The 19,168-nt window shown below is 32.6% G+C and overlaps 1 protein-coding gene across 2 annotated transcripts in view; it reads left to right on the top strand.

The window, feature by feature from the left end:
- The window catches only part of LOC139527060 (uncharacterized), a 32,626-nt gene extending 13,659 nt beyond the window's left edge, over nt 1-18,967 (top strand). The window contains exon 3 of one of the 2 annotated variants that reach the window (XM_071322322.1): nt 16,997-18,967. In XM_071322322.1, the coding sequence (XP_071178423.1) occupies nt 17,014-18,876 (1,863 nt within the window). In that variant the 5' untranslated portion in view covers nt 16,997-17,013 and the 3' untranslated portion in view covers nt 18,877-18,967. Of the gene's footprint in view, nt 1-1,199; nt 5,886-16,996 lie in introns of those variants that run through there. The other variant, XM_071322323.1, reaches the window with a different exon arrangement.
- The last annotated feature ends 201 nt before the right edge of the window (nt 18,968-19,168 follow it).

Below are 19,168 nucleotides of genomic sequence, written 5' to 3'. Positions count from 1 at the left end.
CGTATCACAAATGATATCGGATATATTCCTTACGTCGTAACTACAATCCCCTTCCCTTTCCTGAATGTGACCTACCGAATTAGACTATTTACCTGATTTGTTATCACATAAGCAACACGACGGGTGTCGCATGTGGAGCAGGATCTGCTTACCCTTCCGGAGCACCTGAGATCATCCCTAGTTTTTGGTGGGGTTCGTGTTGTTTATTCTTTAGTTTTCTATGTTGTGTCATGTGTACTATTGTTTTTCTGTTTTTCTGTTTGTCTTTTTTCATTTTTCGCCATGGCGTTGTCAGTTTGTTTTAGATTTATGAGTTTGACTGTCTCTTTGGTATCTTTCGTCCCTCTTTTTGTACATGTTATAACTTGTATTTTTGCATTATACAAGTTATAACATGTACAATATTTTTGTACTTGTTATAACCTGTACAAAATCGCAACTTGTACACGACATATACATGTCTGTATGGCAGTTACAAATGTACATGTACCTGATCTGACCTTGACTTCATTTGCATGTTTCATATGTCAAATTCGCGGTCAATGTAACATCCTAGTTAAGTTTGTTTCTTTGATACTTCTAGTAAAGCAATAGGTCAGCTGTCATTCCAGCATTGTTCATCTGATCTTTACCTCATTTTCATGGTTCATTGATTGTTTGGTCTGTTTCTGAATGCTATCTTTAGATAAGCAATAGGTCAACTAGGATATATTCGTTGTATGGAATTATTGGAAGGTGTACTTTCTGGCTTGGTAAATCTCACCTTGACCACATTTTCTTTAATCATGTTATGTTTATGGGATACTTGAAGTAAAACTTCATAATTAAGACTATCAACATAAACATGATTATATCAATGTAAAGCAAGTGAGACATATCAGCATGTGTACTTTAACTATAACTAAGATTCGAAAAATTTTGATTTTTAAGGCCAAATTAAAATTTTTGTGTCTCCTCCTTTCACATTTTACTCATTGTATAACAGATAGAAAGAAAATGGTAAATTTATATACATACATTGTTCATGATCACTGCACCAAACAAAATGAACAGAGCTTTGTCGGTGTTCTGGATTGTTTCTGAATAATACAGAGTTTAAAAATACTGCATGAGTTCAGTATACATATTTTTCAAAACTAGCTTTGGTTTCATTTTAAGAAATTTATACAAAATGCCAATAAAAACTTCAATTTTTTCAGGAAGTGGACAATTTCAAAATGTTTTGTAATCCATGCAGCAGACGGGACGTGGAATCCAAATCTACAAGTTGGTGCAGTGATTGTGAAGAGGGTTTATGTAGTAAATGTTTAGAGGATCACAGAGTTATTAAACTTACTAAAAGCCATCATGTAGTGGACATGACAGAACAAATATCCCCTGAACATTATAAACTATTGTCCATACCTAACTGTGAAATTCATGAGGAGCTACGGCAAGATATGGTCTGCAAAGATCATGATTTGATCTGTTGTCATCAATGCTTCCAAAGTAGTCACAAGTCATGCAAAAATGTCTCTCATCTTGACATGGCAGCAAAGGGAATCAAGCAATCAGATTGGCTGAAACAATTAGGTCATGATTTAAAAGAAATGACAAAAGTAAGTCACAAAATTATTGAGGAGAGGAAAGTGTCAAAAGAAGAGTTGAAGAATCAAGTACAGAAAATAAAGAAGGAAATAGCCAATATGAAGTCTAAGTTTATTCAGCATATAGATGATTTAGAAAAAGATTTGTTGAGTGAACTTGCAACTGTGGATAAAGATGGAGAAGAAGAGTCAGATAAAGAGAAACAAGAGTTGATGAATATGGAGAAGGAAGTCCAAGCTGATCATACTGCCTTAAAGTTTGTAACCAACAATGGTTCTGAAAGTCAGATATACTCATTTGTTCAACATCAGACAAAGAAACAGACAGAAAGAGAAATGATGCTGCAGAAAATACCACCTAGTTCAAAAGTTCAAATAGAATTAAAGGAGGCTAGTCATCATATTGATGATATCAAGGCATTAGGATACCTGTCAGTTCATCATGAAAATATTGCAAGCCATTGGGAAAAAAAAGAAGTTAAAAAGTGTTCAAAGATAAAGAGAAAGGGAAGCACAGACACTGATTATCCAAATCTTATTTTAGAAAAAGAGCTGTGTATTGATCCCAAAGATTTTCTTCAGGAAAACGAAAGAGCTGAGGACATTACCCTAAATGTTATGTGTGTCACTATTGCAGACGATAATGAAATATTGGTAGCAGGTGTGATCAAACCAGTACATGCAGTAGTAAATGAAGATGAGGAACCAGGTCATAACATACATGTACAAGTACTTAATAAATATGATGAAGACATGAATTATATGCAAAGCTGTTGTTTCAATTCCTCTAAACCTGGTTATGATAGCAGTGTGTATGCTTTAACGTGTGTACCAAAATTAGATCGCATTGTATTGTTAAGTGTCAATCATGATGGACTGAAAATGGTGTTTATAGACAAAAAAACAATGAAAAAAATATGGTGCTTAAAACAACGTATGTATGGATGTTCTGAAAAATTTTTGCTAGCTTCAAATCACAAAGCATTATTTTTATTTGAAAGAAAAGATTACAAAAGTTTTTGTTTATCAACATTTGATGTTGCTGGTCGTAGAATTCAAGAAGTCAACCTCGTTTCATATTTTAAGTCAGTAATTGCTCAACCTGATAACACATTACTGGTAGTATGTGACGAAAGAGTTGTTGTTTCACAGTATGATGGCACAGAAATATTTTCTTTCTTCCCAGAAAAACTGAAAGCTGTTACAGTTGATCAAGGTGGAAACATCTTTATGCTTATGGCTGATGGTATACAAGTGATGCATCCAAAAAAGGACTATATACATATGGCATTTTTTAAATCTGATGAAAAAAATGCTGATAGTCAAATCATTGGATTTAACAGCTTCAACAATGATAGTACCAAATTACTTTTAATGACAGAACGATGTGTAGAGAAACATTCAGGACGTCATGGTAGAAAAAATCCCTCAATGGGTCAAAAGACAGTATACTGTGTAAAACTATTTTCTGAGACATGTACAAATGAATGATTAAGTCTCATTATTATTATGTTATACTGAGCTTTGAGAGATACAAAAAAAGAAATATTGCATTTTGAGGGCAGTGATATTAAAATTCAAGGTATAATAACCAAGATTATTATACTTCAAGAGTTATTTTCCTATATAAAATAAATGAAATAGTTGTGCTATTTCATTCTAAAGACAATTTGCCAGTTACTAGTTTCAAAGGCTATTGCCCCGGTTAATAGTTTCATAATCATCTTTCCCGTACTTTTCCATGCTTATTTTTCATTGGACGATAATGATGTCATTGACTACTCTGCTTGGTTACGTATGCTTTGCAACGTCAAACTCACTCTTATATTGTAAACGGTGGAATCTGTTTGTTTTGATTGTAATTTCACTTACAAGAAGCAATTATAAAAGAGAAAGAAAATCTTCATGGAAATTTTTTAAAAGATCTAAAATATAGTACCTTATTCATAATATGGGTTCGCTCTCCGTATATTAAAAGTGAATTTGCGTTTGGTGTACTTTAACTAGGATTTATAATAAGCACGGAAAGTTTAACACAAGTATTTGTAGTCTTGATTGAAATTAATGAAATATTTATAAATACAAAGCGAATTATAAAAAAAGTAAAGTTCATTATGTGCATGTAAAGTTATGTTACATTTTTTCTTTCTTTCAGATAAGATATATACACTTTTAGAAAATTAGTTATTTAGTATATAAAAACACTTAATGGCTGTGTTGTTCAGTATAATAAAACACCTAATGACTGGTTGTGCGGGTAATAGCAAGTGTGCAAACTTGCTATTACCCTCACACCCAGTCAATAGGTGTATACTATTTATCTGCCAAATTAAGACAAACAAAGTAAGCTACCTGCCATAACACAAGTCGCATATTATAAACATTACTATCATTTTTTACCTTTAAGTTCATTTTTGGTTAAGCATTATTCAAGTCCAGAACAGTCCTAATATCTATAGTTTGTAAATATTCAAGTCCAGAACAGTCCTAATATCTATAGTCTGTAAATATTCAAGTCCAGAACAGTCATAAATTGATAGTCTTTAAACTATTTTTCAAATCATTTGATCAAGTTGATTGTTTTATTTGTTTTTAGACAGAAGTCTCGTATTAGTACTTGCAAATTTCTGGATCGCCATGTAGAATTTATTCATGTTTATTTATCTGCACTTTTACAAAAAAACATTACTTGGGCATTACCAATTAGCTAAGATTTTGACCAAAAAAAATCATGATATGATTTTTTTTTGCTTGCCTGCCCTGAAGGTCATGTCACATTTTTGATAATTTTTACAGAAATCTTCTCTTCTGAATCTACTGGGCCCAATTTAACCAACCTTTGCCTCAATCGTCACTAGAGTATGTTGTTTTAAAAGTTCGTCTAATGACCCCACCTTCCAACTAGGATGGTGGATTTTTCTAAAATTAGAACATAGGGGTAAAGTGGCAGTTTTGTCTATTATTTCGAAATCTTAAATAAATCGAAAAAATGTCACAGTGGCAATAGTGTTCTGAATATTGAACTCATTTTTCATTGAGGTCAAAACTGTCAGACTTCTTATAGGAGTAAATAGCCCTTAAATGACAAAATTTCACCATTTTATTTTCATATGCCTTTTACCTTGAAAACTTTTTTAGAAACTTTAAAATGCAAAAACGATATAATATAATACATAAATATATGTCAATAAAGTCAGTAATTTTTTCTGATTTTGTAAAATATTACATGAATATATGTCAATGAACAATGATGAAGTCAGTGTTTTTTCTTATATTGTAAAATATTACATAATTATGTCAATAAAGTCAGCATTTCTTTCTTATTTTGTAAATTATTACATAAATATATGTACTATATGTATATATACTAGTGGTAGATCAAAGATATTTGGTATGCAGTTGTATTAGTATTGGTACATCTCATTACCATAGAGATTATTTGGCCCGCCCCATCAGTTATGGTCTATTGACTTTGAAACTTATTGTTTTTTCATGTATTAGTTTGTTATAAGGTCACTTTATAAGGAACCACTAGTAGTAGGTAAAGGATAACTAGTATGCAGTTGCATAAACATTGGCATATCTCATTTCCATGGAGATTATTTTGCCCTGCCCCCTCTGTCATGGTATATTGACTTTGAAATTTTTGCTTAGTTTTCATGTATTAGTTTGTGATTAGGTCAGTTTATGGAGAACCACTAGTGGAAGGTCAATGATATTTGGTATGCAGTTGTATTAGCATTGGCACATCTCATTTCCATGGAGATTATTTGGATCCGCTCCCTCAGTTATGGTCTATTGACTTTAAAATTTAAATTATGTTTTGTGTATTAGTTTGTGATTATGTCACTTTATAAGGAAGCACTTGTGATAGGTCCATGATAATAGGTATGCAGTTGCATAAGCATTGGTATATTTCGTTTCCATGGAGATTATTTAGCCCCACCCCTCAGTTATGGTTTATTGACTTTTTTTTGCTTACTTTACATATATTAGTTTGTGGTTTGGTTTGTTGAAAGTAAGTACTTAAGATAAGTGACGTCAATGGTATTTAGTATGCAGTTGTATTAGCATTGGCACATCTTATTTCCATGGATATTGTTAAGCCATGTACCTTCAGTCATGGTTTATTGACTGAATATTTGCAAAACTTTACATTTGTAAATGATGCTATTTAATTTCAACATTTGAATTTTCAAAATTACAAAAAAGCGAGACATGTCTCTGTCAGACTTGGGGTAATTGTAATCGTTAATCAGCCAAAAATCTGATTACATGTAATTTAATTTAATCAATTACTTTTTAGCTCACCTGGCCCGAAGGGCCAAGTGAGCTTTTCCCATCACTTTGCGTCCGGCGTCCGTCGTCGTCGTCGTCCGTCGTCTGTCGTCTGTCGTCCGTCGTCCGTCGTCGTTAACTTTTACAAAAATCTTCTCCTCTGAAACTACTGGGCCAAATTGAACCAAACTTGGCCACAATCATCATTGGGGTATCTAGTTTAAAAAATGTGTGGCGTGACCCGGTCAACCAACCAAGATGGCCGCCACGGCTAAAAATAGAACATAGGGGTAAAATGCAGTTTTTGGCTTATAACTCAAAAACCAAAGCATTTAGAGGAAATCTGACATGGGGTAAATATGTTTATCAGGTCAAGATCTATCTGCCCTGAAATTTTCAGATGAATCGGTCAACCCATTGTTGGGTTGCTGCCCCTGAATTGGTCATTTTGAGGAAATTTTGCTGTTTTTGGTTATTATCTTGAATATTATTATAGATAGAGATAAACTGTAAACAGCAATAATGTTCGGCAAAGTTAGATTTACAAATAAGTCAACATGACCGAAATGGTCAGTTGACCCCTTTAGGAGTTATTGCCCTTTATAGTCAATTTTTAACCATTTTTCATAAATATAAGTAATCTTTTACAAAAATCTTCTCCTCTGAAACTACTGGGCCAAATTAATCCAAACTTGGCCACAATTATCTTTGGGGTATCTAGTTTAAAAAATGTGTGGCGTGACCCGGTCAACCAATCAAGATGGCCGCCACGGCTAAAAATAGAACATAGGGGTAAAATGCAGTTTTTGGCTTATAACTCAAAAACCAAAGCATTTAGAGCAAATCTGATGGGGGTAAAAATGTTTATCAGGTCAAGATCTATCTGCCCTGAAATTTTCAGATGAATCGGTCAACCTGTTGTTGGGTTGCTGCCCCTGAATTGGTAATTTTGAGGAAATTTTTGCCGTTTTTGGTTATTATCTTGAATATTATTATAGATAGAGATAAACTGTAAACAGCAATAATGTTCAGCAAAGTTAGATTTACAAATAAGTCAACATGACCAAAATGGTCAGTTGACCCCTTAAGGAGTTATTGGCCTTTATAGTCAATTTTTAACCATTTTTCATAAATCTAAGTAATCTTTTACAAAAATCTTCTCCTCTGAAACTAATGGGCCAAATTAATCCAAAGTTGGCCACAATTATCTTTGGGGTATCTAGTTTAAAAAATGTGTGGTGTGACCTGGTCAACCAACCAAGATGGCCGCCACGGCTAAAAATAGAACATAGGGGTAAAATGCAGTTTATGGCTTATAACTCAAAAACCAAAACATTTAGAGGAACTCTGACATGGAGTAAAAATGTTTGTCAGGTCAAGATCTATCTGCCCTGAAATTTTCAGATGAATCGGTCAACCTGTTGTTGGGTTGCTGCCCCTGAATTGGTAATTTTGAGGAAATTTTGCTGTTTTTGGTTATTATCTTGAATATTATTATAGATAGAGATCAACTGTAAACAGCAATAATGTTCATCAAAGTAAGATTTACAAATAAGTCAACATGACCGAAATGGTCAGTTGACCCTTTTAGGAGTTATTGCCCTTTATAGTCAATTTTTAACCATTTTTCGTAAATCTTAGTTATCTTTTACAAAAATCTTCTCCTCTGAAACTACTGGGCCAAATTAATTCAAACCTGGCCACAGTCATCTTTGAGGTACCTTGTTTGAAAAATGTGTCCGATGACCTGGCCATCCAACCAAGATGGCCACCACGGCTAAAAATAGAACAGGGGTAAAATGTAGTTTTTTGCCTATAACTCTGAAACCCAAATCATTTAGAGGAAATCTGACAAGGAGTTAAATTGTTAATTAAGTCAATATATATCTGCCCTGAAATATTCAAATGAATAGGACAACTGGTTATTGGGTTGCTGCCCTCCAATTGGTAATTTTTAAAGAAATTTTGCTGTTTTTGGTTATTATCTTGAATACTATTATAGATAGCGATAAACTGTAAACAGCGATAATGTTCATCAAAGTAAGATCTACAAATAAGTCCACCTGACCTAAATGGTCAATTGACCCCTTAAGGAGTTATTGCCCTTTATAGTCAATTTTTAACAATTTTCATTAATTTGGTAAATTTATGTAAATTTTTACCAAATATTTTTCTCTGTTACTAATGGGCAAAGTTCATTATAGATATAATTGTAAGAAGCAAGAATGTTCAGTAAAGTAAGAACTTCAAACACATCACCATCACCAAAATACAATTTTGTCATGAATCCATTTGTGTTCTTTGTTTAATATGCACATAGACCAAGGTGAGCGACACAGGCTCTTTAGAGCCTCTAGTTAAAATACCCTGTTATCCTGATTACTTTTAGATTACATTCTGATTACAATGAAAAAAAATTAAAACAGTGTTTATGGTCAATAAATGAACCTTTTTGTTATTCATATTTGATAAATATTTAACATGTTAAAATAGTTGTGTTTACTTTTAGCATATTAAATGATATGTATACTTTGACAGTAAAAAATAAACTGATACAGTATTGTTAAAGACATTGTGCATATATTCACAATTTAAAGATGTACATATATATTTGATAATAACTGTTCTATTTAAGTAATACTATTCTTTAGTTTAACCCCTAAATTATAATCTTTGTTAATATTGTGATTTTAGTCAACTTTCAATTGACATGTAGGAGACCTATTAAGGTTTGTTTTTATTGCAATTACCAGTTGTGTATAGCTGTAGGGCAGAATATATGATAAAAGATAAATAAGACATTTGAAAACTTATCTAATTAGCACAAACTAAATTAAAGTTGGAAAATTTTTGGTAGATGTTTGAACTGGACATGCAAAATTTAATGATTTCAGCACTTAATTTTTGTTTGCAATTTAATTAAACAATTCTATTAAAATTTTACATTGTCAGTAATTTTTAACTGGTAACTTTATTTCATCAATATCTTAACTCCTAGAAACTGCACCTTGATGTACATATAAAGTCTGAAAGAGGTCAGAAGACCAACATCAAATTCTTTATAGACCTTTATTCAATTGAATTCAAAATATTTCAGAAATAATTGATGATAAAGTGTAATGGGTCATAACCAGTGACATTATGTTCATGTATATATATGTTGTGAATTTTTCGTGGTTTATTGAATAGATGAAGTTTGAAAGTTATTATTTTAAAATGTATCAAATAAATCCTTTGTCAAATATGCTATTGTTATATTAAACGTTTAATTATTCGCATCATTCAGCTTTTTATAATTCATTGTAATCAGATGTAATCATGATTACATTGCCATGATTGCTAAAGTAATCATTAATTTAATCAGATACTTTCAGAAATGATGTAATCGTGAATTTAATTTAATCGTACAAATGACAAAGTAATTGTGATTTAATCATTTACATTGAAAGTAATCAGATCCATCTCTGATCTCTGTGATAACAGTTTATGTAAAATTAAGTCAGTGTTTTTTTCTTATTTTGTAAAAAAATTACATAAATATATGTTAATAAAGTCAGTGTTTTTTCTTATGTTGTAAAATATTACATGAATATATGTCAATGAAGGCAGTGTTTTTCTTATTTTGTAAAATATTACATAAAATATATGTGGTCTGGGTAACACTTATCAAAGTTCTAAAATATCCAAATTCCAAATTGTGTAAAAGTTTTGAAATTTTGAAATTTTAACCAAATAATTAAAATTTTAAAATTCTAAAAATTGTTTTTAAATTTGATAGTTTAGAAATTATTTGATTATTTTGATTTTTGAACACGGCTCTGATTATAATCATTCTTGGTTAGGAATAAATAGCACGAAATATATGAAATCATTTTCAATAACATAATAAATAATTAAAAGATGTCTTTTTTTTATAAAACATATTAGACATCACATGGGATAACAGTGTCGAGAAATTTTAAAGTTGTGCATCTATTAAAAAAATATTTAAACCGGCATCAAATAATTTGATTTATATCTCTAATATAATATTAGAGTTTGAGATAAATAATTCAGAGCTATTTGGTGTCCCAGTGCTAAACATTTAGAAGTAACAGAGAAAACTGACAAACTCATAGTATTTGCCTTTTTGATGTTCCTCATGAAGGTAGATCCAGAAAAAAGCGTTTCGGTCGCATCCAACTTTAAACGTTTTGATTTCTTTTTTATCAATTGCATTGCATTTTATGATTCAATACAGTTCCAAGTAATGATACGGAGGGAAATTCAATACTAAATTTATGGTGTCGCAATGAACGTTGTGCTAGGCGTGCTTCAGCTGGTCCTTAGACAAATAAGTGTACTGGTTCAGTGATGGTTCGGTGATAATAGACGTCCTACTAAACTCCGAAATATAACAATGAAATTAAAATCATAGAAGACAACAAAGGCCAGAGGCTCAAGAATTTGGACAGGCCCAAAAATGCGTCGGGGTTAAACATATTTGTTTACATCACAACCCTACCCCTCTACCTCTAGCCAATGTAGAATAAACAAATACACAGCAATATGCACTTTAAAAGAAATCCAAGTCCTATGTCAGAATAGAAAACAGTAGAAGCTTATCAGAATGACAATGGTGACTGGAAGTTCTCCGCAAGTTCTGACCAGGTGTCAGTACAACTGACGTGGACCAAGACAAAGGCTTAGGAACCAGAGGCATCCTCTAGTAAATCCAAGCCGGCCCTGAAGAGCAAGCCACTCTCCACCAGGAGAAGAGACGCAAAGCGCTTTGACCAGTGGAAGGCAACAAAAACAGCCGTGATACCTGCTGAGCAAGTCCAACAAACTACCAACACACAAACAGAGGCAAGAAACAGCGTAGTTGGACATGTACTAACACCAACTTAGTACAAAGGGGAACCAGTTGGGGTTGTAGTCAATAGGGATATTGTCACCAGTCCCTACAACCCCAACAAGGCCTGCCATGCACCGCCTGGTATTTTACACCTCCACCAGCGCAGTAGGATCGACTATGAAGATGGGTTTGACATCGACCACCCAGACCTACTGCGCACACCACCGCACACATCGCCCGTCTACAATGAACAATCCAAAGAGGCAATACAATCAGCCATACAAGCAGCACGTCCCGATACTCCGTACCAGCAAGACCAACGCAGTCGGAGTAAAATGAAGGCAAAAAGACCGACAGACTCCAGTCTATAGAATAGGTTGCTACAGTCCGCGATATCCAGACAGGATAGTCGGACTCTAAACACCCATACATCATCATCTTCACTGACATATACCAGCTCCAGACCTAAATTAAACTAATTGAAAGATTACGTTTTCATCATATGAATAACAAGCACAATCCCTCCATGTTGTATTTATTGCTAATTTGTTCCTGAACATTCATGAAATATTTGTCACTGGCAACCAAAAACCGATAATTTAAAATAGGTTGTTTATATATACATACAAATCACAAAGAAACTTAGGATTCAACTCTCTCGGGCAAAGTAGCCCTTATAGATGGATTTTGATGTGTTTAACTTTACTTTGGCCTAACACCTCTTCAATTGTTTCGGTTCTTATATTTAGGTGAGTTTTATATATCCAGTTTTCAACGTTCCATAGGTGAACGCTTTACTTAAAATTCCGCGTTTTACATTGTACAGGTTTTTCGAGAGCAACATTTGTGTATGCCCAAAAATGGAAAAATCCATCATCATGATCATGCAGCTGACAGCGTGGCACTCTTTTTACACGCCCCAGTCTGACTGGACATACCTGTGTTCTTTTAATTTGCTTAAAGTTGATTACCGTACGATAACTTAAAAATGCACAAATAACAACTACGGAACAATGATATCCCTTGATACAAAAAAATCCTTTTTCCTTGTGTTTGCTATTTAAAAACAGTGGTTGATTTAGGGACCCAAATGGAGCTACGTATATGATAAATGCATATACTTTTTACAAGCATCAGTCCAAACGTTGTCCAAAGGAGCAACCATTTAACTTCAAAAATTGGGATATGGTTGTTATGTTGAAGTGGAGAAAACAAAAAGAATTTCGCTCTAACAAATTTATCAAGCTTTTCATCGCCTTTAATCAAATGATTTGGTTCAAAATTTAACACTTTAAGACATGGGGAAAATCTGGATTCAGAATATTTTTTTGTCCTGTGCTTGCGCAGAATATTTTTTCACTTCAAATTGGGGATCGTCATGCTATCGACAAAATAAAATGAAAACAAAATGTTTAAAGTTACGACCGAAGCGCTGTTCTGTATCTACCTTCTTAATTAGGAACGCTCATAGCTGAATATTTAGGGCCAACAATTTATAAAGAAACAGAACAGAAATAGTTGATTAAAAACCTAAAGATGAGATCGTTCAAAATGTACACATGGTACATGGAAGGATATATTCATCAGCCGACATGATTGTAGAAAGTAAGAAGTCGTAGAGCAAAACAGAAAAAAATGAAATCAAAATATATAATACAATGTGTAATGAGCCATTTTATTGCTTAAAGTTCAGTAGAAAATATATAAATAGAGACTCGACCTAACCATACTATATTGGCACTGGCTACGGTTAAATGGAAATGTAACAATAATAAAAATATTATTGTTATATTGGAGACTAATTGCCGAAATGCAAAGTTGGGTAAGTAACCGGTTAATTACGAATGTAACAATAATTATTGAGGCTACGATTACATTACCTTATTGCTGAGACTACTATAACACATGTGTTATAGTAGTCTCAGGTTATTGTTACATGAAAAACAGCAATGTACGCTAGATTTATTAACCTTATAGTTTTATTGCTTAATTCTTTCATATGTACTAAATAATACTTGTAATAGTGATAAATAAAGCTACTACTCCAGATAAGGAGTGCCAAAGATGAAAAATATAGTACAATGGTTTCACTTTTAAGTATTTGACTGCACACCTACTCTTATTACTGTCATTATACTTTGAACAATGGATGAAGATATTCCTATTACCAATGTTGTTTAGGGTGAAAATTTTAAAACTTGGGATGCGTTTTAAACGAAACTGAAACAATATCAAGACTCAAATTTCATACAGCTATACAAACTCAGTTCTAAAAAAAATTGTTACATCACGAAAGCAAAGTTTGCTAACTGTAACTTAAATTCTGGGAACTTCTATATGTACATGTATCCATGGAGGACGTAATGTCGTTCATCAAAAATGTGTCGGACTTAAAAATGTAGAAACTGTCATTGTAAATAAAAAATTACAGTAAAGTAATTGTATGTAATAAATATAATTATGTATTGTAAATATAAAATAAATGTATTGAACTTTTATTATTTAGTACATATTAATAGTCCCATCGTACATTGCTGTTTGTCATGTAATAATAACGCAATGTAACCGTAGCCTCAATAATTATTGTTACATTCGTAATTAAACAGGTCCTTACCCAACCATGCATTCCGGCATTTAGTCACCAATGTAACAATAATATTTTTATTATTGTTACATTTTCATGTAACCGTAGCCAGTGCCTACTATATTTGACCTACTGCGAGTTGATCAGTTTTTACTGTTACTCCTAAAATATTGGTTCGGGGGAAACCAGCAAGTGAAATGGTCATTATCAGAGCCGGGCGTCTTGTTTTTATATGAATTCTCGTCTATTGAGAAATATTTTTTTTTGTCATCAAATTTTTCACCGCTTACAACTGTCTGCCTGTGGTTTTATTTTAAAGATTAACTTTTAAGTATCAGTATGTTTTCATTTCATTTTGTTTCGTTTCGTTCCGCTTTTATTTCGTTTTTAAGTTTACTGGTACCCCTATTTTCTCTCCTCTTTTATTTTTGATATCTTAGTCAAAAATTTTAAAAATCAAACTTTCAAAATGTGAAATAATCAAAATTTCACGGTAGGTTTAGTATTTTTAAAGTTTGATCAATTTCTAAACTATCAAATTTAAAAACGATATTTAGAATTTTAATATTTTAAATATTTGGTTAAAGTTTTCAAAATTTCAAAACACAATTTGGAAAAGTGATATTTTAAAACTTTGATCAAAATTCCAAAAGTCTTTTAAAAATATGAAAACTTGTTATAACTTTGAATTGATAAGTGTTACATGGACCATATGTCAATGAAGTCAGTATTTTTTCTAATTTTGTAATATATTACATACATATATGTTAATGAAGTCAGTAATTTTGTCTTATTTTGTAAAATATTACATAAATACATGTCAATGAAGTCTGTAATTTTTTTTGTTTTGTTTTATATATATGATAAAAAATTATAAAAGATAGAGATTTTAAACCACTAATGTGATCAGCAAATCTATATCATGTATATACTTACAAGTCAGTCAATTTTTGCCGATATAGTTTGTCGACTAGTGATTGCATAGGATCCCAGTTAGGGCAACCAGTCCGGTACGCACGAATGTAGTTCTTAAAAAAATATATATAACTTTTGTTATAAATTGTGTAGTGTTATTATTTCACTAGTTCTGTAACTGAATGTAGATTTATTTGAAAGGGTAGGCTTTCTAGTTTGAATTTCTGTAAAAATTTTGATTGATTTAAATGTAATCTGGCGTCAGTACATAGAGTAAATTGCCTAAATTCTAGCCTTTATTCTTCCCCATAAGTAGACAAACTGACCCTGTTGTCGATTAAAACAAAATTTTGCAACGGAATGCCGGTCATGAGGCACTGAGATTGTACTTAGACACTTAAAAATGAATGCCTAACATGAACCAGATGTCCCAAGGTGGCTATCAAAATTATTTATTGAACAGGACCCTATGTATTAACTATGATTTTCAATGCGTTCCAATGGGGCAAATAATTGGGTCCCCGTTCCAAATGAGGATTTTTTTTATCCCCCCTCAACTGAAAATTGGGGGCATATTGTTTTACCCCTGTATGTCCATATGTTCGTCCTTCCATCCATACTTGTGTCTGTTCTTCCGTCTGTCCCATTATAACTCCTCCTGCAGTTTGAAATATATGTCAATGTAGTCTGTACTTTTTTCATATTTTGTAAGTTACATTTTCCTGGTTAAGTTTGTTTCTAAGATGCTAATTAGTTTAGCTGTATTTGATGCATGGAATGATTGTAAGGGGTACATGTCATTCCAGCATAGTTCATCTGACCTTAACCTTATTCTCATGGTTCATTGATTGTTTGGTCTGTTTCTTGAATGCTATTAGCAATCGGTCAACAATGTAGTCGTTGTATTGAATGATTGTACGGTGTACTTTTTAGTTTGGTTTATCTGACCTTGACCTCATTTTATTTAATCATATTTATTGATACTTGCAGTAAAACTTTATAGTAGGACTATGAACATAAACATGATAAAATCAATGTAAACCAAGGGAGACATTCAGCATGTGAACGCTTGTTTAACGTACATTCTACAAATTTAATTTTCAAGTCAAATTAAGGCTTTTATGACTTTACTCCTTTCACAATTTGCTAGTTGTATACCAGCTAGTAGACAATTGGGAAAATGTCCCAAAAATGCTTATATTCACATACTGTTCATGATCACTGCACCATACAAAATGAAGGTTTTCTGAATTGTTTCTGAAAAATCAGAGTTCAAAAATACTGCATGAAAAAAAGTACTTCATTTTTATCAATAAAATTGAGAAAGGAAATGGGGAATGTTTCAAAGCGACAACAACCCGACCATAGAGCAGACAACAGTCGAAGGCCAACAATGGGTCTTAAATGTAGCGAGAATTCCCGCACCCGTAGGTGTCCTTCAGCTGGCCCCTAAAAATATGTATACTAGTACAGTGATAATGGACGTCATACTAAACTCCGAATTATACACAAGAAACTAAAATTAAAAATCATACAAGACGAACAAAGGCCAGAGGCTCCTAACTTGGGACAGGCGCAAAATTGCGGCGGGGTTAAACATGTTTATGAGATCTCAACCCTCACCCTATACCTCTATCCAATGTAGAAAAGTAAATGCATAACAATACGCACATTAAAATTCAGTTCAAGAGAAGTCCGAGTCCGATGTCAAAAGATGTAACAAAAGAAAATAAATAAAATGACAATAATACATAAATAACAACAAACTACTAGCAGTTAACTGACATGCCTGCTCCAGACCTCAATTAAACTGATTGAAAGATTATGTCTTCATCATATGAATATCAGGCACAGTCCCTCCCGTTAGGGGTTTAGTATCATACTATCATAAGATAAATGAGAAGAAAATAACCCGTGTCATGCCAACAACTGTTTTAAAAAAAAATTAAATGTGTTTAGTTCCGATGCAAAGACCCTATAAGTGAATCAATATTAAAGCCAAAATATGCAATCTTTAATGACCTGACAACAGTATCGTAACTATATCCCTTCTTAATAAGTCTGTTTAAAGGTTTTGTAAGCTTTTGAGGTGAATACTGACATTTTTGTGCTTTGTAAAGAATATTACCATAAAAGATTGGATGTGAAATACCTGAACGTATAAGATGTCTGCATGTTGAGTTATATTTACGAATTATTTCCTTATACCGGTGATAAAATGTAGTAAATGTTTTGACCAGTTTAAGATATCGAAAACCCTGATGTAATAATTTTTCAGTAATACATAAATTTCTCTCGCTAAAATCTAATGCGTTGTTACATACACGAATGAATCGTACAAGTTGATATATATAAACACCATAAGGTGGTGACAAGGGAACGTCACCATCTAAAAATGGATAATTAACGATAGGAAATGAAAAATCATCTCCTTTATCATGAATTTTAGTATTAAACTTCCCGTTAATGATATAGATATCAAGATCGTGGAAAGGGCAGTGGTCATTGTTAGTATTAGCTTTATTTAAAGTAAGTTCAACAGGATAAATTTCTTTAGTATACATACTGAAGTCGTCATTATTGAGAGCCAATATGTCATCCAAATATCTAAAAGTATTGTATCATAATTTTTGTATCAAATGTTGTTTCGATGGGTCTTTGTTAATTTGTCATGAATTGTTACTCATAACAATACAAAAACAGGTCCGCAATAAGTGGTGCACAGTTAGTCCCCATTGGTTAAACTAGTTTTCAATTTTTTTTTACAAAATGTTAATAAAAAACTCTTTTTTTCAGGAAGTTGACAGTTTAAAATGTTTTGTAACCCATGCAGCAGACGGGACGTGGAATCCAAATCTACAAGTTGGTGCAGTGATTGTGAAGAGGGTCTATGTAGCAAATGTTTAGAGGATCACAGAGTTATTAAACTTACTAAAAGCCATCATGTAGTGGACATGACAGATCAAATTTCCCCTGAACATTATAAACTGTTGTCCATACCAAACTGTGAAATTCATGAGGACCTACGACAAGATATGGTCTGCAAAGATCACGATTTGATCTGTTGTCATCAATGCTTCCAAAGTAGTCATAAGTCTTGTAAGAATGTTTCTCATCTTGACATGGCAGCAAAGGGAATCAAGCAATCTGATTGGCTGAAAAATATAGGTCATGATTTGAAAGAAATGACAAGAGTTAGTCACAAAATTATTGAAGAAAGAAAAGTGTCAAAGGACGGGTTAAAAAATCAAGTACAGAAAATAAAGAAGGATATAGCCAATATCAAGTCTAAGTTTATTCAGCATATTGATAATTTAGAAAAAAAAATGTTGAGTGAACTTGCAACTGTGGATAAAGATGAAGAAGAAGAGTCAGGAAAGGAGAACCAAGAGTTGATGAATATGGAGAAAGAAGTCCAAGCTGATCAGTCTGCCTTAGAGTTTGTAACCGCCAACGGTTCTGAAAGTCAGATATATTCATTTGCACAAAATCAGTCTGATAAACAAAACGAAAGAGTGAAAAGGCTGAAGAAAATACCACCTAATTCAAAAGTTATTATTGAATTGCATGAAGCCAGTCATGAGATTGAGGCTATCAAATCATTAGGATATCTGTCTGTCAATTATGAAAAAGTTACTTATCCATTAATTGCACAAGGCATGAAACGATCTGATGACCATTTATCAAGAACTGAAAAGAAAGATTTTCCGAATCTCCTGTTAGAAAATGAAGTGAAAATTGAGCCTAAAGATTTCCTTGAAGAAAATGAAGTAGTCGATGATATGGATTTAGAAGTTCACTGTGCAACAGTTACAGATGATAATTATATTATGGTAGCAGGGATACTAAGATTGGTTGTCAATGGAAACTACAAAACAGTCTACCAGCTTGTTAAATATGATGAACACATGAATTTCTTGCAGACATATCGTATCTGCTCATTTGATGAATTTATCTATTGTTCTGATTCTAAAAGACTTCACATAACAGCTGTTCAACAAACAGACATAGTAGTAATTTGTTATGTTAAAAACGGTTGTTGGCAAATGGTATTAATAAAAAAGGCAAAAATGAATAAAATGTTGTCTTTGTATCTTGCTAATCTAGTGAACAATGAGGAAGTGTTGTTAACTTCAAATAGTAAAAGAATTTTTCTATATAAACAACATAATGACGAGGCCACTAGCGATATTCGCTTGTTAACATTTGATGTTCTTGGTCGTCGTATTGGAATATCTGATTTGGACATGAAATTTGAGTCTTTGATTGCACAGCCTAACAACACTTTTATGGGATTATTCAACAACACAGTATATATTGTAAAGGAAGACGGTACAGAAATCATGTCCTATAATCCATCTGGTTTGAGTGCAGTCACAGTGGATCACCATGGTAACGTGTTCATGATAATGACTGATGGTGTCCAAGTGATGCACCCGAAGAAGGACTGTATCCATATAGCATTTTTGGAATCTATTGATAAATATGCCAACCATAAGTTCATTGGATTTCACAGCTTCAATAAAAGACAAACAAAGCTACTTTTAGTGACGGAGTTTAGACCAGCAGATAATAATGATCGGATGGAATATAGAATGTTTGGGAACACTAGCTATAATAGTGTGAGAAGTGTTGTGTGTCATATAAAATTACTCTCTGAGTTACAGATGAATTAGAAGTACTGCAGTGTTGATTTTAATATATATACAAAGATTTTGGACTGGCATATTCATGATATTGAAACTACTTATTAAAGCAATGTACTGTTAAGCATCGATCTGAACAATTTAGTATGGGTTTAATACTTATGAATAAACTAGAGCAAAGTAGACAATTTAATAACTGATATTTTAGAATCATGTATTTTGCAATGTTTTAGTGTCAAAGTTCAAGAAGGAATTTATAACCAATATACATGATATTTATTAATTACCATCAGTACAGGTGAAAAGGATAACAGGAATCAAC

The sequence above is a fragment of the Mytilus edulis genome, chromosome 6 (assembly GCF_963676685.1).
Source record: "Mytilus edulis chromosome 6, xbMytEdul2.2, whole genome shotgun sequence".
Classification (NCBI taxonomy): domain Eukaryota; kingdom Metazoa; phylum Mollusca; class Bivalvia; order Mytilida; family Mytilidae; genus Mytilus; species Mytilus edulis.
Note: the sequence above shows the minus strand (reverse complement) of the source record. Positions and strands in the feature narration are given on the sequence as shown.